The following is a 22,495-nucleotide window of genomic DNA, read 5'->3' as shown; positions in this document are numbered from 1 at the left end:
TAAAAAAAAAAGCAAACCGGTTGATTTCCCCTTTTGCAGCGCGTGGTCCTGCAATGGGATCCCAGCCTTTCGTTGTGAATGGCTGCTCACTGCAGCGTGAGTACTCTTCCTCACAGAGGAGCATCCAGCGCCAAGCCAATCAAATCAAGTAGCCCCGTAATCAGTCTCGCGCGCTCTGCTGTCCGCTTTGAAAACTGTGAAAATGAAAGGAAGTGCAATGATGAGAGCTGCAGCTTTTCCTGATTTCTTCGTGGCGTCGCAACCCCGGCGAACCCGTGAAAGCACATGCGCTGTCCGGGCCTCCGGCCGACGGAGCCACAGGTGACACCTACGGAAGGGGTCACCTGTGGGCACGGGATGGGCAGGTGGGTGGGGGGAGAGTTTTCAATGGTGCCTCTTTAGCCGAAGAAAACAGAGCGGTCTGCAGCGGGCCGTGCAGCGGAGCTAACCGCCCAACCGCTGCAATCTCACTTGTCCGTTGTCCACGTAGCCCACGCAGAAAAATTGACTTGAAAACACAAGCTACACTCAGGCCTCTTCCTGACGGCTCTTTGGGCTGCGAGGTGCCCTCTGTGTGCTGTTTTGACACAATGTGCATCTGTGCAATTCATTTTTCCTCATCTGTCATTGGTCAGGTAGGTTCTGGAGTGGTCAGTGGGGATTCTGGAAATCCCCCACACCAACCCTGGCAACCGCTTCCTGTGTTTTTAGTCCATCCTCCTGTCCTGATTAGTAACGGTGATGGGAGTGGGGTTGGGGGTGGGGGTTAGGGGAAGGGGAGTCAGAGAGAGGTCACCAGACACCCTGCTGATGGAAATCGCTGGGATCGATGACATTTGCAGCGTGCTCGTCCATCTCCATCTCCAACAACCCGTGGTTTTGGGCCCTGACTGAGTCACGAATCACCACACCCCTGCTGAACCAGCTCAGGGTGCAGTCAAATATCACCTGAGACAATGAGACTAAGAGGATATAAGCTTAGGCTAAGCTAAAAAATTGGGTGTTTCGTTCATTTGATTTTGGCTGTGAGATCTCAAATCAAACAGTGCTTTGAGATAGCACTGTTGACATAGCAGTACTCTCTGAAAGTGTCCTCGGGATATTGTCCCTGAATAAATGGTTGCTTTACGCTTACATCTCAGTTACAGTTTGAATAAACCATAGGATAACAACTGGAAATTGACACCCTGATGAAGGGTTAGGTCGTTGGTTGGGTCATACCAGGAACACAAAGTTCCAGGGTTGTAGATGTGTGGTATGTCAAGCGATACCCTTATCCTGAGTTACATCACTGTACATTGTGGAATTTTTGAGTCCAGCATTTTTTGCCAAGGCTAAAGTAAGCAGATACAGGCAAGCACATGCAGTCAGAAATAGGCCTATGCACTCAGACAACAGTAGAAACAGACACAGTAAGAGGCAAGCAGTCAGACAATGGCAGCTGTAGATACAACTGCCCTATATATTTCAACAAAGGCAAATATTATTATATATTATTAATATTATAGACAAAAATGAATGATGGCATGGTTGATCAAACAAAGATACCTACATATAATCTTATAAGAGCACATACTTTAAAGTCAGATAAATCCAAATATTCTGTTTATTAAACAGTAATAATTTAATCATTTATTTTCCATCCTAGACCACACTTCAATGGTTTGAAAATGTAGTGATTCATGTGACTGTAAGTACTTATAATGATGTAATATATAGAATATAACAAAAATATACTATATATAAACTCATATAAACATGCAATGAAAAATGAAAAGTAAGAGATGCCTCTCATCAACACTGAAAATTTAAGCACATAATGATATCCATGATGGAGAAACCATCTGCAAGCTCGCAAACAGACAGACAGACAGCATCTCAATTCAAAGCATGGGACATACATGGTGATTATTAGAGAGTTTAGGACAGTAGGGTTTGTGGACAGCAGTGGTAAGGAGCAGGGCTTGTAACCCTGCTGGTTAGATTCCCCACACCTCCTCTTATACAGTTGGGCAAGGTACTTAATCCACAATTGGCTCAGTAAATATCCAGCCGTATAAAGGGACACAATTTTAACCTACTGCATTCTAAGTCTCTTTGGATAGGAACATCTTCTAAAACCGACAATAACGTAATATGCAGAGAAGGGGGATCCTACAGTAAAATACTATAACACCCTGTGTATTAAACTTATCCTTCTGTTAGGCCTGACTACCCGCAGTGGATGACAGCCTGAAGTCACTCGGCTCCTCTCTCTGCCTCCTCTCTGGGTGCAGGGCACTTCAGTACAAGGCGTTCCCCTCTCCCTTGCGGCAGCTCACTGCTTCTGAGTTTTGTGCACTAAAGCTGCTTATCAACTTCTATCAAAGTCACTTGCTCCGGTTATTAATGCACTAACACTGATTGCTTCCTGATTGCTTTATTAGTGTCTGCCGGCACTAACTGCATCCCTCACGGGGGTTTGTAAAGCCCGATGCTTGTTTGGGTAGAGGACGAAGTCACGGACCATCCCCCAAGAGATGGTGGCAAATTGATAGGAACTATATGGCTCAGTGGAAAACATGTTCATACACTTTTTATTGCCATATAACGAGTGCTCAATTTACTGTGTAATAAAGTTTACAAACCTAATATGTGATAGTAATATTGCATATTAGGCCTGGAGGGGTATTGTCAGTTATTACCATTATCAGTGCTGAAGCATAAACTGAGAACCACCCACCTAATTGTTGGAACGGCCCTGTTTGACCCCCTAATGTGGCAGTGTTCCCCCTCTCTCCCCCCCCTCCAGGTAACCTGGCCCACACCAAAGGGAAGACAATGGGAACCATGCGCACCCGCACCCCTCAGCGCACCATCAACTTTGCCAAGGTACACCCATCAGCCCCATCGCTGCACGGATCATTTAAAATATGCATGAACTGCAGTTTTGCATGCTGTCTCTCTCTCTTTTTTTTCTCTCGCTGTCTCTTTTTCTCTTGTCTGTCACTGTCATTCACTCATTCACTCACTCTCTCTTAATCTCTGTCACTCACTTGCTCACTTTCAAATTCACTCACTCACTCACTTGTTAATTCTCCCTCTCATTCAGTCATTCACTCACTTGCTCTTTTTCTCTTAAACTCTCTGTCACTTTCATCAGCCTCTCTTTCACTCACTCACTTTCACTCTCACTCAGTCATTCCCTCACTCTCTTTCACTTATTGTCCCACTTGCTCACTCTCTCTCACTCACTCACTGATTCTCTCTCTCTCTGACTCATTCTTTCACTCGCTCACGCTGTTTCTGTATCTCTCACTTGCTGACTCACTGTCCCTCTTTCTCTCTCTATCTCTCTCTCACTTTCACTTACTTCTCACTCAGATCAATTAACCTCAAGTGTCCTCCCTGTCTCTCCCTCTCCCGGTTTCTCCTTGTATAGATGGGAATGCTTGTGTTGTTGAGTTCATTATCAGTCAGTGAGGTAATAACAATCTTTTCCCCCCCTCCCTCCATCTATACTCCATTCCCCAGAGAAAATTAGACAGTAGAGCAGATTAAAAACACGCTTTACTCTGCGCTTTCTCCCCTTTCCCCGCTGTTTTTTAGGTCCCGCTACCACATAGCGGCGCGGGACAATGTCTGTCATCACTGTGGCTTTCTGCTTTCTGTCTGTGAGTGTACGTGTGTGTCTGGCTCTGTGTCTGTCAGTAGATGCACTCTGGTAGACTGATAACATAAGAGCGGAGCTCACTCAAGTTGATGGTCTAATTAAGTTCAGGGATCAAGTGCTCTTACGTATATTATGTAATATATAATATTACACATTATATATATAGTATTATATTAATATTACAAAATGTATAATTTAATATATAATAATTTTTATATAATTTTATACAATATTATTTATTTGCGTATCTATAGATGCACGAAGAATGATTTGTTTTTGCAGTATTATATACATTTTATGGGCTTAAGGCAGGGGTGTCCAAACCTCTCCTGGAGGGCCACTTGTCCTGCATGTTTTAGATCTCTCCCTGCTCCAACACAGCTGATTCAAATGATCAACTCGTTACGAACTCCTGAAGCTGCTGAATAACAAACTGATCATTTGAATATACACTCATATATATGTATGAATCCCTGTGCAATTTTGTTTTAACTTTCCTTCCTAAATGTAATAAAGAGAAGGCCCTCCTCTTGCCCTTTTTCCCCCTCCCTTTTTAATGTTCATACATACGCACATACAGACTACCATATAACTTGTGCAAAATCACATAAATTGTTTTTTTTTAATCCACCTGCATCAAAAAGATGGTGCTTTACACAATGTTGAATGTAAATTATATTACCTCATAGGAAGGAACAGCCTGATCAGCACACACATATATTTGCATTTTATTTGCATGCTTAATTGGGATATTGTATTTTCTTAAGATCTTGAGCTCAAGTTTAAGGATCATCTGTTTGGCAGTCAGTGTTTCCACCCAAAGCGAAATTGGACTAAATGACAATGAATTAAACTTGCAGATATTATGTGCCCGTCCACTTTTAATACTTCTGCAAACATTTGTTCACTATGCTCCCTCTGTGGCACCTACCATTACTGAAGGTGGTGAAATTATTACAGCTTTACACAGCATGCATGTCTTTTATTGTTTTTTTTGTTTTTTTTTTTGCTTTTGCCAGTTGCTTAGCATTTACAAAGAACTAAAACAGTACATTTAATTGACTGTGGTCAATATTAGAGTAAAAGTTTAAATACCTTCTATGGATCTCCCTCTAAGGATTTTGTTAGCGGAACATTTTATTAAATGCTGGAAATAAAATACACCTGTGGGTTTCAGAGCCACACATGAGTTAGTTTGCCTCTTTAATTTAAAACTGTCTAGTCAGTACCTCTGAAACTTTGCGAAATGCCAGTGAGTTCTGAGGGATTTTTCAGTTCTGCGTATGTATGTTTTCCACCTCAGTTTATTTTCTTACAGGATTTTAAAATTAAACAAATAATTCATAATGTGCTTTTTCAAAGGTCACTCTTGAGGGTGGAGAGGTTTTTTTTTCCCTGAATGAAATCATGTCTCCACGTAAAGGCAGGCAGAGTTCCCTCATGTGTACATATGAACGCGTGCAGTGTGCAGTGAATGTGGTGTAATGTTTTAAGTGCCAAGTGTCTTACTCACATGCAGGCTGACAGTGGAGATTCTACCCGTCATCCCAGGGAGACCACCAACATGAGAACGCAGACAGTTGCATCTTATTTCAGAGTAAGACAACAAGATGACCTAATAACTACACTGGCGTAAATGACTTAGCTTATCAAAAGGGCTTGACTTTTGATCAGCTGATATTTCCTTTGCTATGCCAGTCCCTTTTTATTGTCAGTTCTAACGTTTGCCCTCTTATTAACCTTTATGGCTGTATCAGAGATTCACAGGTTGCCGTGCATGCCAATCAAATTTGCCAATCAGAGTGTTTCTGTAGTGATGGCAGGGCAAGGCTTCATGAACCCCAGAATGGGTGGAGCTACAATGAACTGTCAATCACTGATCTTACTGAACTGATTTGTTCAAGTCAGTCAGTCATTGATGGCGTATGGTAGCCCCTCCCATTCTGTGGTTAATGCGGCCTCACTCTCACACCAGTGGACAATTTTACTCAAATCCTGTAAGTGTAGCTGAAACCTCCATGTTAGATTGCTTCTGTGTAACTCATATTTTGTACTCAACACTCACTGGTCTGGGAGTGTTGTTAGCCTGGTCTGTTGCTCATTCAACTTGAACAGATACACTTCTGTTCTCTTGTGCTGGAATTTGCTCTGGATAAGAGTGTTTACTAAATGTAATGTAATGTAATGTTATGTCATTCAGTGGTTATGGCTCACTATCTGATTCCTCCTCCAGTACTCCCTCATGGACCTGCTGTCCAAGATGGTGGCGGGGCAGCCACATTTCGTCCGCTGCATCAAACCCAACAACGACCGCCACGCCCGCAAGTTCGACCGGGAGAAGGTCCTGGTCCAGCTCCGCTACACGGGGGTCCTGGAGACTGCGAAAATCCGTAGGCAGGGGTACTCTCATCGGATCCTGTTCGCCAACTTCATCAAGCGGTGAGCGTGCACGCCTCTCGCGGTTGGTCTCGGTGTGTCGGCGTGCCTTCTAACAGCGATTTAAAAAAGGCCCTGATTGTTGGGGCCAGTTTGTGTAATAACATGTTTATTACAGGTACTGCATACTGGCGTTCCGAGCCAATGAGGACCCCCCGGTGAGCACGGACACGTGTGCCGCCATCTTGGAGAAAGTCAAACTGGAGAACTGGGTTCTGGGAAAAACAAAAGTAAGGCTTCCCCACGGACACCGCTGCTATAGCGTCATGTGTCACAGTTAGGTGCGATGATCAGACAGTATATATGCATTCGTGTAACGTTGAGGATAGCACAATGATAATGAAATGAAGTATTGACAGGCTGGGATGACAGATTGACTGAATACGTGTCAGTACAAACTGTGTGTGGTTGCATGAAATTATGGCAAAGGGCACTATAAAGCTATCAAGCTATTGGGCAAAAAGCAGTTGTCATCAGATCTTATTGTCGCTGTGTGTGTGTGTGTGTCTGTACGTGTGTGTGTGCACGTTTGCACATGTGTGTATGTGTGCATGTATATGTACGTGTGTGTATGTGCGTGGGTCTGTCTGCATGTGTGTGTGTGTGTGTGTGTGTGTGTGTGTGTGTGCGCGCGTGCGTGCATGCGTGTGTGCATGTGTGTGCGTGCATGCGTGTGTGTATGTGTGTGTATGTGTGTGTGTGTGCACGTGCATGCGTGTGTGTGTGTGTGTGTGTGTGTGTGTGTGCACATGCATGTGTGTGTGTGTGTGTGTGTGTGTGTGTGCGCATGCATGCATGTATGTATTTGTGTGTGTGTGTGTGTATGCACGTATGTGTATGTGACAGGTGTTCCTGAAGTACTACCACGTGGAGCAGCTGAATCTGATGGTGAGACGGATGACGGACGGGATCGTGCTGCTGCAGGCCTGTGTTCGGGGCTGGCTGGGGGCCAAGAGGTACCGCAGGATGCAGGAGAAGAGGGAGCAGAGTGCAGTGGTCATCCAGTCCGGTACGCACACACACTCACACGGTATGGTCCTCTCTCTGTGTCTCACAAACATTCCCTCTCTCTGCCCCTTTAAATCGCTTTCTCTGTCACTGAATCTCTCTCTCTCTTTCTCTGGCCATCTCTCTCTCTCTCTGTCTCTCTCTCTCTCTCTCTCTCACACACACACACACACACACACACACACATACGAACATGGGATGGTCCTCTCTGTCTCTCACACTTTCTCTGCCTCTTTAACTCTCTCTGTCTCAATCTGTCTCTCAATCTCTCTCTCTCTCTTTGACACCCATTTAAAAATGATGTTTGTATAGATGATATTCCAATGTGTAGTAGAAATTCAGAAAATCAGAGGGTTGTTTCTCAGTGGGAAGATGTGATGTAGGCTTGTTGTCAGTATACTGCACAAATTTACCCTTGACACCATGGATACCGTTCCTTTGGGACATATGCCCATTTGACATATGGGCATAATACGGTTTATGCTTTGTGGAATCTTGTCCGATATGTCATTTGAAAATGTATATGCGCATCAAATACAAGACTAGTTATTGGCTGACATTGAGGAGCACATTCCTACAGTAACGATACTGTGTGCTATGGTATGGATAGTGATTGGTTGTTACCCAAAGGACCCCACCCTGAATGGTAATCACAACAGTTCCATTGTCTTCTTCTCAGAGCATTAAATTTGGTGGATATTTTCCAATTTTTAAATTCAAATTTCATTCTCACCAGCATACAGAGGCCATAAAGTCCGCAAAGGGGTCAACGATGACAAGAATAAAGCTAAACTGGAGGCCTTCATCACCCGGTTTCAAGCTGGTAAGAGATACCTTATGGGCAGTTTCTGTTTTATAGATGTGTATATTGCAGTATGCAGTCTCAGGCTGTTTGTGAGTAAGGAGAATGTATACTTTACATATGTGTAGATTTAGGTAGCCATTCACTAAACAAGGTGATTTTACTAATTAGCTCCTCTACCTGGCTGAAGAGTTGTGCTAATTAAATTCAGCTGGTGTATTGAATGGGTGGAGCAAATACATGGCAGGACTTTTACTTTCTGAAGCCAGGGTTTTCCACCTCTGGTAGGGACACGTCCCTACCATCCCTACCTAAATCTATGCCCATGATACTTTATGTATTTTCTAAGATATAGCTGTACAATTCAGACGTCCGGTGAAGGATACTGTCACACCTGTTGCACTGTTTGTTAGTCTGCAGAGCCTACCTTGCAAGGAAGATGTACAAGGAGTTAATAGATGAAAAGAATAAAGCTGCTGCCAAGATTCAAGCTCAGTACCGTGGACACAGACAGAGGAAGAGCTTCAAAAAGAAAAAGTATGTGTTCTGTGTTTGGGCTGCTCTCCCTCTCTATTATCCTCAAACTCCCTTTTTTTACCTTTCCTATGGCACTTAGCAGAATGCTGTACTCAATTTAATCCCACTATCAGTTGCAACTGATGATTTGGTATTCCTCTCTGCCCTTAGCCTAAACATTTCTATTTGCTTTTGTAAGTCGCTCTCGCTGAGAACATCTGCTAAATGACTAAATGTACATGTGAATGTATTTGCCTCCGTTACGTCTAAATTTGCTTGTCCTAGTAGGTTCATCTGATTGTCTTTGCGCAGCTGTAGGATAATGGTCTGAAACAAATGGGAGACAGTTAAGAAACAAAAGAGTGTGTAACAAGTACCTGTATGGTCCTTTCCCTCCCTGCGTTTAAGGGAAGCCATGCAGAAAGACAAGCAGCAAGCGCAGACCGTTGACAACGCGAAAGAGGAGGCTCTTCCAGAGGCTGTGAGCGGAGATCCAGGGGGGACAACCATACAGCCGGCGCCGGGGAACGGCGCGTGCGTGGACGAGGAAGAGGAGGCCAGAGCGGCCGTGGTCCTGCAGAGCAACTACAGGGGCTACAAGGAGAGGAAGAAGTTCAAAGAGCGGCGTCAGGCCGGGACCGGCGGCGAGTCCACCTCGGACCCACTGAGCCCGGCAGGCGAGGACGACGACGAGGTGGAGATGGCTGTCGCCGTGGAGGAGGATTTCGGCATCCACGAAGAGGAGGAGCCACAGGAGGGGCAGGAAGTGGACCCCGAGCAGGAGGCCAAAGCCGCCACCGTCCTTCAGAGCAACTTCCGGGGGCACAAGGAACGTAAGAGGCTGCAGGAGGAGGGGAAGATCCCGGCGAGGGGGAAGCAGGGAAATGCCCCAGACGCCAATGAGCATCAGCCCTCTCAAGAGGCCGTCCAGATCCCCACCGATGAGGAGGAGGAGAGGGCGGAGCTTGTGGACGGAGGGGAGGATGAGACCAAAGCCGCCACAGTCCTCCAGAGCAACTTCCGCGGCCACAAGGAGCGCAAGAGGCTGCAGGAGGAGGGGAAGCTGCCCAACAGGAAGAAGCAGAATGCAGAAAGGGAACCGGCGAAGGAGGAACCCGAGGCCCAGGAGCAGGAGGAGCCGGGCCGGGAGGCGGAGTCCGAGCAACCCGGAGAGGAAGCGGATGCGGACGCGGATGAGGAGAAGGCGGCCACGGTCCTTCAGAGCAACTTCAGGGGCCACCGAGAGAGGAAGAGACTGAAGGAGGAACAAGAGGCCGGGAAACAGTCCGATAAGAAAGAGGAGGAGATCCCAGAGCCAGCTAACGTTCAGCCAGAGCATGAGGAGTCCGGCCTAGACGATCAGAAAGAGCAGGAGCAGGCGGCTGTGAAGATCCAGAGCAACTTCCGGGGCTACAAGGACAGGAAGAACCTCAAGGCATCTGCAGAGAGGGAAGTGGAGGAGCTGCAACGTTTTTCTAAACAGGTAAGGTGAGACAAGGTGATCAGGCTGTTTCTTTTTTATAATAATTGCTCTTAAGTAGTCTAAAATGGGAAAACTTCTCATCTGGTGATTCACTGTAAATAACACATGTGGTTTGTTTGCAACCATATATGTACATGTTTGCTTTCATGTTGAGGGACATTCAGGGCAGCCGTTTGATGTAGTTGTAAGGAGCAGAGCTAGTAACCAATAGGTCGCTGGTTTGATTCCCTGCTGGGGCACTGCTGTTGTACCTTTAGGTACTTAACCCTCAATTGCCTTACTAAATACCCAACTGTATAAATGCATAAAATTTTAACCTATGCAAGTTGCTCTGCTAAATGAGAATAACCTAATATTAATCACGCTAGACCAAAAAGGTGTGAAATAATTACTTTTCTATCTGACATTTACACATGATTCCTCCTGGTTCAGATAACCAAGGCATCAGAAGACTACCTGTCGCTCCAGCTGAAGCTGAATGAGATCATTCTGGCCCACCGGATAAGCCCTATCAGCAACGGCATGTTCATGAAAGTCAACGGGTATACCGCTAACTATTACCAAGCAGGTGGGTTTCACAGTGGGCTATACTGAGTGATCAGGCATGGCTGTCTGGTTCTTAGATAGCAGTAGTTAGTAGCTACTTAGTTAGTAGCCTGCATGAATTCAAGTTCAGTGTTTTTTGAGTTAATTAATTAATGAGTCTTGCTGAGTATGAATTTCTTATCATTTGGGTGCTTGCGCCATATTGTTAGAGAACCTTGAAGAGGATGACATTTTGGCCTAGATTTACAATTAATTACCTGAGGGGGTAAAATTAAAAATCTATTCCCAGGAAAGTCAGCATCCCTTTTTTGTGAAGCGGCGGCTCTCGTTCATGGATTCCGTCTTCGATCACACCGTGTTCAGGAAGGCCCAGAATTACTGAGTCATCCTGCAGTTCAGCAACCCTTACAAACACCGACTCGTGCAAGAGCTCGTCTCCGAAGAGACGAGCAAAATGATGTCATCAGACGAGACGTGAATGGTATCAAAATCACAGGCTGCGTGAAATTAAGTGGAGTTATTTAAATACATGTGTTTTCAGGAAAAAAACAAAACAAAAGGTAATAGGAGACTATGGTTCTAATGTTGGCAGTTAAAAAAGACACTTAGGGACTTAGAGATTTAGAAAAGGTGGAACACACCAACGGAGAAGTAGGTTGTGAGGAAATGAGAGCATTCATAGGAGGAAATGATTCTGAGCTCGAAGATAAAGAGGAGAATGATTAAGCCAAAAGCGGGAAGCAAAAATAAAGCTTCTCTAACGACTCTGAGTATCAACAAGGAGTCAGAACAAGGCGCTGAGCAATGCATTGGTGTGGGAGATGTGAGAAAGAGAGAAGGCAGCTTAGGCAGCAGAAAGCCAAGTAAGTTTAAGGGGAATAAGAGTATAGGAAAAAAAGGCCGGGACGGAGAAAACCGCAGCAATCAAGCAGCTGCCCTGTGCTTTCCTGTCTGAACAAAAGCATGAAGTTCAACGTCTATCAATAGATCTTCTCGACAGCTCTTGCCCCCTCTGCCAGCGCACAGCAGGAGGGTGGCTCCCTCATAAACGCTGAGCAGAGAGGGGTCTCTGACATTTGCTGAGAGGAGACGGAGTGTTCCCGCAAATTGCCCGCGCCTTTCATCTACCTTGGAAAAAAAAAAAAGAGTACTCGTCCTGGCCACACATCTTCCGTCGACTGATTGATCGAGCCCGCTCTCGTGTTTGATTTCTCCCAAAAATAATGAGCGGGAAGATTCCAGTAACTGCGTTCCTTTCTCTCTCGCTTCACCTGTTCCACTGAGTTTTTCATTCATCGTTCCTTCCTGTCACGCATTTCAGTCACGCCTTCAGCGCCTCACCTCCTTATTGTATTTCAATAAGCCTGTCTTAATTTCATACGTAAACTCAGTTTGAAAATGCTTAGCTTTCTCTTTTTCCTCTGTCACTGATTTTATCAGTGGAGGAAGTCCCGTTCTTGCGTCTTCCGAAACCCGACATCATCACAACCAAGGGATGTCAAGCGCCGAGACAGGAAACGGGTGGTTTTTTTTTTCCACTGTGATGTGACATCTGGATTTGGCAGAGTTCTGCAGATCTATTGTTCACTTGATTTTTGAGATTACGCAGGTAATTGCTTTGGTGTCCGGGGTGATGAGTGAGGAAACCACGTGAGTGAAGTTCGCCGCCGTTTCGCTCCTCACGTCAAACTGCACCGGCGGCAAAGATTCTGTTATCTGAAGTTACCGCTGTCCAGGGAAATCGTAATCATGGTGTCAACTATAATTATCTTTATTTCCCGTTGTAATGATGGCCTCCGCTTTCTCAGTCGTGGCAGAGGGTTATTTCTATCACTGTTTGCCTCCTGCACTGTTCTCTACAGTTTTCCCTGTGACCTTTTTACACTGTGAAAAATTATTTTGGAGCAACCTTTTATTTTATTCCCATTCCCAGACAAATGCATGATAGTGAAATGATGTTTTGTGAAACCAGATTGCCCTAAGAACTTGAAATGTAATTTTTACTGGCAGTATTGCAATCATGTCTTTTTTTTTTCAAATAATATCTTGATAGATTGGCCTTGCTTAATCGAGTTCTGTTTGTGAGTTCTAGTGTAATAATAATAATTATAATCACAATCCATCATTTGCAGATGGCATTTTTTTCCAGGGGAAAAAAGTTGATTGCACTTTGAATGGCAATAACATTGTTCTTTATGCCAGTAGGTCATTAAATAATAATTGCTTTTCATTAAAACTAGCATGGCAATTATAAACACTAATGTGTGAATTTCAAATGGCTTTTATTCCTCTGAGCGATTCAATATTTACAATGACCTTTTAAGAACCGCATTCAATAAATATGACAGCCTTTTTCTCCAATAACCAATTAACTTTGATATACATTCATAAATGGTTTTTAACATTCACTGCCAGGTCAGGCTGGGGGCTGTCAAAATTATTTACTCTGGAATACATCACCTGGATATCATTCATACTTGACATAATACCACCAAAAGAAAACTTCACCTATGAAGGGATATGTAGAAGAATTACTGTACTTCATACATGATCATATTCATAATTGCATCCATTCATGGCCATTATATGAGACTTGAAACATATTTTGTAGCATTTATCAGGAAACAAATGTGTATTTATCTTCTGTTTTTATCTTTCTGCAATTTATTAAAAAATACATGTGTACATAAAGGTTCAGACAATTTGTGCACCTGTAATACATGACACAATTGTATGGGTTAAAGGTACATTGTGTCTTTATCTGATATAGACACACATGTCAGTATTTCAAAAGGGCTTCCAGGAATTAACCTGTTCACTACAGAGGAAAATGAAAACAAAAACATTTTTGCTTCTGTAGTTGGTAAAACATTTCATCTCTGTCAGTGCTCCACCTCCTTAGCTGTTGTGTTTTTGTTTTTCCTTGCCCATGTGCTTTCGTTTTCCTTGTGTTTTAGTCCTGCCCTGCTCCCCACCCGGTCTCCGCCCGCCTGATTGCCTGCACACCTGCTTCCCATCCCCTCGTCAGCCCTGCCCTATATCTTCCCTGCTTTTCCCTGTCCTTTTGCTAGTTCATCACAGTGTGTTTCTCCTGTTTTTCGACCCTGCTCGTATCCTGACCTCGTTTTTGCCTGCCGCCTTGCCACGTTCGCCTGATTGCCTGCCTGTCCGGTTCCCGACCCTGCCTGCTCCGGTTTCCCCATCCCCGTTCTGTCCACGGACTGCCTTCCGGTTTTCGACCCTGCCCGTTTCCGATTAGCGATCTGCCTGACGATTTCGTTAAAGACGCTTGGAACCCGAAGCTCCCGTGGTCCGCGCCTGAGTCCTTGCCTGAGCCTTGACAATCTCAAAGCTTTCCCTTTCTGTTTTTTGTTTACAAATTGAAAAAAGTACACCCATTTTTGAGCCTGGATGAAAAGGGGACCCCTTGAGCAACTCTACAACCTGTTGTATTTGTGTTCAGCTGTTCTGTTATGGCGTCTGTGTTATGAGGGAAACAAACCAGAAGAACATTAGGAAGGTGAAAAGTATGAAGCAAGCATGAAATATGAACATGCAATGAACAGTTGTATTTTACGAAGAATCCATCTCTAATTCTCGATTTTGAATCGAGAAATCCAGTGTAAAGTGCCTTGACTCAACAGAAGTGTCTAGTCTTGGAATCAAACCGATGATGATATGCACACAGGTCGGCAGAGATAGTGCTGCTTTTCCATGGCTGAAAATGCATGCATTCGTTGCACTTGAGTCCTTGCCAAGAACTGCAGGAGGTGACTCCTAACACTGTGCGTTGCCTTGCGTCTGTGCAAAGCTCCTTTCTCCACAGGTTCATGCCCAGTGAGGTTAGACGCCTCTTGAGGGGAGACTTCTCTGGGGCTGCAGAGTGCTTCTCTTTTCTGCAGACAGCAATTACACAGCAGGGCTTTTCCTTATGATTCCCCTCTCCTTGCTAGCTGCAGACACCTCTTACACAATGGGGAGCCATTTTCAGGCAGATATTGATTTTCAACAAGATGAAAAAAAGTTGTGTGTTCTCAGCAACTTTATTCAAAAGAATGGAAAAGTGCCCGTCAAATCCCTCCTATTTCGTCTGTCACGAGGCACAAAAAAAGCCAAGACCGTGACAGAGATGAGGGTTTCTTTAGAAGTCGACCAGAGAAATTGTTCTGTTGCCATAGCTCAATCTGGCACGCACAGTATTCCTTCTCTCAGTGGAAATCTCTGGGCTTTTGAGGCTTTGACGTGCGTTTTGTTCCTTTGCTGCCTCTAGTCGATCAGAAACAGACAAGGACACCCCGCAGAACGCAGCAGCCAAAAACGCTGAACACCCCCGAGGACTCCACTTACTACAACATCATCCATGTGAGTCACTGTTGTAGTAGCATGTGTGTGAGACTGTTATAATAACTGTTATAATTACCACTTCCTTGCAGAACCGTGCATGTTGTACTTCTGTGTGCAGGTAATCGGAATTTATACATTTTGTGGAGTCTCTGGACCAGGTCTTAGTATTGGTCTTGGTATAAGATTTGGTCTTATTCTCAACTACCAGGCCACAGAAATGTTGTCATAGTCTTGGCTTCAAAAAGAAAATGTACTGAATTTGTGTCTTAATATTTGTCTGGGCTTTGGTCATGCACTGAAAAACAACTGATGATCACTTTAGGCATTGTCTTATTCATAATCAGTTCTCTGTACATATAGACATGCATACATGTATATGAGTCACAGTCTACATTTAGGTCTTCTACTAAAATGGTCTTAAAACCTGGGGCTCAGTCTTGGTAGTCCTCACTCGTGCTGTTTTCAGACCTGGGGCCCAGTCTCGGTAGTCTTGACTTATCCTGTTTTCAAACCTGGGGCTCAGTCTCGGTAGTCTTGACTTATCCTGTTTTCAAACCTGGGGCTCAGTCTTGGTAGTCCTCACTCGTGCTGTTTTCAGACCTGGGGCCCAGTCTCGGTAGTCTTGACTTATCCTGTTTTCAAAGCTGGGGCTCAGTCTCGGTAGTCTTGACTTATCCTGTTTTCAAACCTGGGGCTCAGTCTTGGTAGTCCTCACTCGTGCTGTTTTCAGACCTGGGGCCCAGTCTCGGTAGTCTTGACTTATCCTGTTTTCAAACCTGGGGCTCAGTCTCGGTAGTCTTGACTTATCCTGTTTTCAAACCTGGGGCCCAGTCTCGGTAGTCCTGACTCATTCTGTTTTCATCTGGATAAATGCAAATAGCCCTTATGACTCACAAAAATATCCCTTCCTGCTATGGAAGGAGAGCAGTGCCATGACCCAGTGTCCTGCAGTACTGCTCCACGCAGCTGCATCAGTATTCACTGTGAGCTGCGGTGTCTGCAGTGCCAGATCTGTGTGGTCACTGCGTACAGTGGGATTTAAAAGGCTACGCAGGGGACCTTGAAGCTTTAGCCACTTCTTAATGAGCATTAATGTGGAGTGATCGTACGGACTGAAAACAGGCACTTACCGTATAATGCATCAGGTTGGAAAGCAGGATGTCTTAAGCAGGCTATCAAGACGTATGATTACATTTAGGAATTACGGGGAAATTACAAAGGGATAATAATTTTGAAATCCAGCTGGATTACACAACTGCCACAGCATCATCACATCAAAAAGTGTTTAATTTTATTCACATTTTATCCACAATTTTACCCACAAAGTGGGTGAAGTGAAAGGCCTCCAGGCATGCGTGGCCTAATGTAGCTGAAAAAACTAAACTGTTGTTGCTTATACTCAGCGCATCCGCTAATGTGTGTTGTGAAAGCGGTCGAGATGGCTGTAACTCACCTCTCTCTCTTTGTCTACTCATCTACAGAGATCGGTCCAGGACGAGAAACGGAGGCCAAGGAAACAAAGGTAAATCGATATGTTTGCGTTGCGTTTGGCGTTAATGACCCTGTCCCGCTCGCCGGAGCCAGCACGGTTCTGCTGCTTGCTATTCAGGGGATGAGTAATGACAGTGAGGAGGAGAAAAAGCCCAAACAAGCCAGTGGGCTGAGGCTTGATGCCAGGACCACAGCACTTTTACAGACGCAGAGATTATCTGACAACAACCCATATTCATCAATCAGCATCAGTGAGGCCTCGCTTTGGCTGTTGCTTACAGTGTTTGCCTAAAGCACATGAGGGAGAAATTAAATATTATCATTATAAATACAGCATAGGGATGGTGAGATAGTATGAGAAGAAGGCAATGTTGAATGCAAGTTATGACACTGTTGCAATTTCTGATATCTTTATGCTATTTCTTAACTACAACTGGGTAATCTTTATGCTATTTCTTAACTAGTGTACAACTGGGTAAATTACCTAAATATCAGCAAAAGGTTGTTGTGAACCACTTATTATTTATTCATACACAGTTATGCAATCGATCATAATGTTAAAGCATGGCAGCCTCATTTTGCACTACATTGATTTTGATCCTGTATGATTATATATAAGTATTAAAGGTTATTTAAGTAAATATGAGTAATTAATGTTGTAGTTTGTCCTTAGATTAAATACAATCCATATTTCCTTAAATAACATGTGCAAGCATGTATGTATGTGTGTCTGTGCACATGCTTGTGTGTGTGTATGTGTGTGTGTGAGAGATAATGTGTGTTTGTGTCCGTGCACATGTATGTGTGTGTGTGTGTGTCTGCATGTGTGTATATGTGTTTATGTGCACATGCATGTGTGTGTGTGTGTGTCCGTATATGTGTTTGTATATGCGTGTGTGTCTGCACATGTGTGTGTGTGTCTGTGTATATGAGTCTGCGTGCATGTGTGCGTGTCTGTGTGTGTGTGTGTGTGTGTGTGTGTGTGTGCGTGTGTGTGTGTGTACCTCAAGGTGAGCCACCGCACAGAGAGATGATGGGCCCCCCCCCCAAGAGTAGCAGCAGATTGACAGAGAGGTCTGTGCTACAGCAGGAGAGGGGGCACTTTATTACCACAGCCTCAGAGACGGGTGCTGCAGCCAACACAGGCGCAGGCCGTTAGCATCCAGGCCGATAATTTGTTATCAGATAAATAAAGCTGGGGATGGGAGGTGGTAGTTTACATGCATCATTAAGGAGGAGAAGGTCAGTGGAGAGATAGCATCTCCGCCTCCTGTTGACAGCAAGCCGGGGGGGGGGGGGGGGGCAGCAACAGAGAGGGTGTCTGTCCAATGTGTTACATTCGCAGTTCATCTGGCCCACAGGCAACAAGAGCAAAAGTCACTCTGATAAAGTGGGAAAACACAAGGCATAGAAGGAGGTGTCCCTGTAAACCACCAATCTGCTGCAAAAATACCATCTAATCAGTGGTGCTGTGGTGTAGATTGTTGATACAACAAAAATGAAAGTCAGTTTGTTACTTTGCAATGCTACTGCATGATGTTGGCATCCATTCCCGCGCAGAAATGGCTCTAATCATGTATTTAAATTATTAGAAATGAGGTGATATTGTTGTGGAGTAACATCTCAACTGGCAGAGGATTATTCCAAAACCTTGGCAAATGTGTTCATATTTTAATGTAAAAGAAATAATACGTTTATGAAGCATGATGAAGAAATTTGCATAGAGTTGTGCCCTCAAACATAATTGCTTACAATCTGTTTTTTGGCGCGCATACTGTTGTGGGTGATGTCGACACTTAGTTTGAATTCTATCTGAGTTCTGTGATTAGACAGCCATACAAAGGACAATATTTAATGCTGCTTATCAATATACAGCACTTTTGCTTTTTATTGTGTATATAGAGAGCCTTGTATTCTTTTTTTTTTTTTTATGATTTCATCTTGAATCTGAAGTAAAATGTGAGGAAAAAATGTTTATAAGGTTGTCCTCTAAAGTGGAAGGCTAAAACAGTGGGGTGATTTTATTCCATCCTTAAGACTCTCTGCACAGGAATTCAGAGGAATTTGACCTATTTCAGATTATACTAGATATTACATTACATTACATCAGAGTCATTTAGCAGACACTCTTATCCAGAGTGACTTACGTAGGTTACAATTTTACATGTTATCTATTCATACAGCCGGATATTTGCTGAGTCAATTCTGGGTAAAGTACCTTTCCCAGGGGTACAACAGCAATGCCCCAGCGAGGAAATTGAACCAGCAACCTTTTGTTTATGACACCTGCTCCTGGATCCAATACATACCTTCATACTGAAGACCAACAAATTGAACATGTCCAATTTAATTCACATTAAAGCCCAAATGTATTTAACCAAATTATATTCACTTTTAAACCCAACTGTACATAATTAGTCCACAAAGGCAGGCTGCTTCTCTCTGTAGAAAAAATATATAAATAGATAAAGATGTGAATTCAAATCCATCCTTGTTCTGGCATTAACTGTGCACACCGCATTCAAACTCAAGGCAAATTTGAGACTGTGGAAAGAAATTTAAGTAACGGACCAAATTCAACAGGGAAAGAGATTTGCGGTACTTCTACAGTTGGATAGTCGGAATTGAGTGATATAATACCTTTGGATGCCTGGTTGACAGATTGGAAGCAATGGAGCTTGCAAGTAGCATAGATTGCTTTTTTATTACGTAACACAGCCAATAGGCCTAAAGAATGGAGATAAAAAAAAACCTTCAAGGGGAAGGCTTCCATTTTAGGAATCAGAGGCAAATGACTGGCTTTATGAATTGTTACGAGAATCAGGAGGCCTACCAGCATGGCTGAGGGAGAGGGGTCACGTCAAAAAGCAGGTGTGACGTTGTCTCTTCTACAAACCCCGATTTCTTTTCCGCACCATAAAAGAGGGAATTGGGTTCTAGAGGCTTTAACACTTTGTTGCCTAAAAATAGAAAGCACCCTAACCATAGGCTGAGGCAGGATACCAATACCTCAGCTTTTTAGAAGGGGAAACACCTCCTATGTGCTACACCCACTAATCCAGGGCACCATTAGGGTGGTGGCCGAGGATGCTGCACTGTACTTGTGCACAATATTTTACTACTTCTTTGCAGAAAATACTCGCTGTGCAAGAGCTGAAGAGTTGAGTCTGCCTTGTTCTGTATCTCCTTTTTTCCCCCAGTTGGACAATACCCTGAATAAGCAAATGTTCTCAAGGATATAGGTTTGATAAGTTGGGGTTGGACGGAGTTCTGTGTTTCAAAGGACAGTGCGCTTGTTTCAGTTTCACCTTTATGAACGCTTATGTGAATATGAATGAGGTTTGGCAGTACCTCTGTACTGGTCTCCTTGCTTTCTTTCAAAAAGATGTTTTTTTTTTACATTACATTGCCTACACAATGTCATAAATTAGCTTTTAGCAGATGCTGTTATCCAGAGCGACTTACATAGGCTACAGTTGTTTACAATGTTATCCATTTATTCTGCTGGATATTTGCTTTAGCAATTGTAGGTTAAATACCTTGCCCAAGGGTACAGCAGCAGTTCCCCAGTGGGGAATTGAACTGGCAACCTTTCAGTTACAAGTTCAGTCACATGTTTGAAGGCATAAACCTTTTTTAACTGTCTTTGTGCTCTTTCCCCTTTATGTCAGCCCAGGAAAGCTCCTGGACATGGATGACCCATACTACCAGGGGCTCACCACCAGCAAGTCCACAAGCTGCCTCCCAAGTGAGCGGAGGACTGAGGCGGCCAGGGCAGGGTCGACAGAGAGGAAGCTGTCCGCAGAGAGGCCGGCCTCGGAGCCAGACTTCCCAAAACCTCCCAAAGAGAAAAGGTGTGCTGCCAGTCCCTAACGGGGAACGTTTTCCAGCCCCAGTGTGGGGATACAATCTCTCCGATTCCCACAAATGAACATTAGTATGTGGGACAGAAAGCAGTTACATTTACATTTATATTTACATTTATTCATTTGGCAGATAATTTTATCCAATGGAACTTACATGTGAGGTAGAGTACAGTTAGAACCAAAGGAATCTTAATTCTGATTCCTGATTATGATTCTTTTTAAAAAAAAAATTCCATTTTCTCCCCAATTTGAAATGGCCAATTCCCTGAATTCTGGGATGTCCAATGTGTCATCATTGATGTATGCATGTGGTGTGTAGTGTGTAACGGGGGGGTGTGTTTTGTGGGAGATCAGTTAGATGTTTTATTCTTTGTTTGCTTGTGCATTTCTACTTCTTGTCGTCACCCTGTTTTTTCTGGACATTCACACTCCATCTTCTCCCCTCCAATTCCCAGGCATTCATTACCCAGAATGCCCTCCACGGACAGCCAGGCCGAGGACAACCCCTATGACTACAGAAAATTGCTCAGGAAGACCTCTCAGAGGCAGAGACTCATAAAGCAATACTAGTGGTGATCTGGGAACCCGTGCATCATAGGGACAATGCAGTGATGTGTATGTGCGTTTTTTTGTAAATAGCGTTTCACAACTAACGGTCTCAGATTCACTTGCATACTGATTGAGACTAACATTGCCATGCTTGGAGAACTCTGTGACTCAGACTGAGAAAACTGTCTGCATATGGAATGCGGGCTGCTTGGTACATGCTGTCCGTTGCGGGTTGTGATGTCCGCTCTGTCCTCCCCATAACGTCAGTCAGGAGGAGATATTTCCAGTCTTGTGCCAGGCGCATGGATGTCTTGGCATGGCAGACGTGAAGACTCCTGCACTCAGACCTGAAGACTCTGGATGTGTAACGAGTGGGATCTTTGCTGCATTGTGTATTAGGTGTTACCGGGGTTCTCACTGCTTGCTGCCCACCCCTTATGGCCAGCGTCGTTGCCAGGTGAGCTAAAGGCAAATTGCCCCTAGCCTGTCGGCAACAATGCTACTTAACCAGGTCTCGGGGAGTGATGTAGCCGCTGCAACCACTCGGCTACCTGCTACCCACTACCAAGGCTTTTACGCAGGACTCACACAAGCTATTCACTTCAGCTCTGCTAGCCATGTTCATACAGGTGCGATTAAAAAGAACGTGGTTGATATCCCTTCTGGGGTGACGTCAGTACCCACCACAGGCCCCCAGTAGCTGACACAAGGTGGACGTTGTTGTGAATATAGTGATCACTTTTCTGATCATCAAATTCAAGATTGTCCTCTGAAAAGTGAAGGTACACACAGTCTGAAATGTTTTGAACCAGCTAAGAGATCTAAACTTACCCTGGTCCATCACATTTTAAATTACAGTGTCTGAAGTCATTGTGACATTTTTAAAAGGCCAAAATGGGATCAAACGTCAGTGTTTTCTCCAGGAAAAAAATCACTAGCAGATTGAAAGATTTGGAATAACCATCATTTTTTCATTATGCACTAATGTGATGTACTGGAACAGAGGAATAAAAGCATAGGGCATTAGAAGAAAAAAATAAATACTGAAGTGTGTGAAAGGGTGCTCTTATAAAGCACATTTGTACAGTATGAAATTTATTTTTGATTGCACTGAGGCATTAGGAGAAAATTGTTTTGACATGTGTGTGGACGTATAACACATAAGCCCACACTTATTATTTTCGCACACTTTATACAATTTGTTAAATTTATGTAACGTTTGGTGTAAGCTTTTAGTTCTGTGTATCAGACAAAGTTTGAAAATATGTGTTAAAAACTTTGTGTATAATATGGAAACATCTGTAATTACTTGTATTTAGAATGGGACCCATCCCAAGAGTGACTTTTTTAACTACAATGCAAGGTAAAGGCTATATTATGTAATATCTTGGTTTTTTGATAGTTGTTAAAAAGAAAAAGAGGGTTTCTTCGTTTACTTTGTATGTGTCATGGTAAAAGCCAAACATGCATTTTCTGGAGTGTATTTGGAAACATGTATATTTGCAGCGTACATTTCATGTCATCTGTTTCACCTATAGCTGTAGTACTGGTTTAGTTTAATGTTCTTTGGTTAAAAAAGGCAAAATACATTGACTGCTTTATTACTTTTGACTGTTCACATTTTGTCCTTTAAAATACATTATTACTTATGAACTTTTGTCCAGCTGTTTCTTATTATCTAGCAGTGACTGACAGCACAAGTTCTTTGTGTCCTTGTTGGGACAGTTTGGGTTAATGGTTGTTTAGTGGGAGTTTGGGGAGGGAGGGGGAGGGGGAGGGGGGGTCCTGACAAACTGTCACTC

The 22,495-nt window shown here is 43.8% G+C and overlaps 1 protein-coding gene across 1 annotated transcript in view; it reads left to right on the top strand.

Annotated features, from left to right (window-relative positions):
* myo3a (myosin IIIA) overlaps window positions 1–20,714 on the top strand; it is a 70,529-nt gene extending 49,815 nt beyond the window's left edge. The window contains exons 23-36 of the mRNA XM_036521375.1: window positions 2,792–2,871; window positions 3,422–3,463; window positions 5,172–5,249; window positions 5,886–6,091; window positions 6,207–6,318; window positions 6,935–7,097; window positions 7,833–7,919; window positions 8,312–8,435; window positions 8,823–9,897; window positions 10,330–10,465; window positions 14,714–14,805; window positions 16,269–16,309; window positions 19,950–20,132; window positions 20,600–20,714. Of these exons, the coding sequence (XP_036377268.1) occupies window positions 2,792–2,871; window positions 3,422–3,463; window positions 5,172–5,249; window positions 5,886–6,091; window positions 6,207–6,318; window positions 6,935–7,097; window positions 7,833–7,919; window positions 8,312–8,435; window positions 8,823–9,897; window positions 10,330–10,465; window positions 14,714–14,805; window positions 16,269–16,309; window positions 19,950–20,132; window positions 20,600–20,714 (2,534 nt within the window). The remainder of the gene's footprint in view (window positions 1–2,791; window positions 2,872–3,421; window positions 3,464–5,171; window positions 5,250–5,885; window positions 6,092–6,206; window positions 6,319–6,934; window positions 7,098–7,832; window positions 7,920–8,311; window positions 8,436–8,822; window positions 9,898–10,329; window positions 10,466–14,713; window positions 14,806–16,268; window positions 16,310–19,949; window positions 20,133–20,599) is intronic.
* The last annotated feature ends 1,781 nt before the right edge of the window (window positions 20,715–22,495 follow it).

This window comes from Megalops cyprinoides, chromosome 2 (assembly GCF_013368585.1).
Source record: "Megalops cyprinoides isolate fMegCyp1 chromosome 2, fMegCyp1.pri, whole genome shotgun sequence".
NCBI lineage: Eukaryota > Metazoa > Chordata > Actinopteri > Elopiformes > Megalopidae > Megalops > Megalops cyprinoides.
The sequence above is the reverse complement of the archived record's forward strand: the minus strand, read 5'-3'. Positions and strand labels throughout refer to the sequence as shown.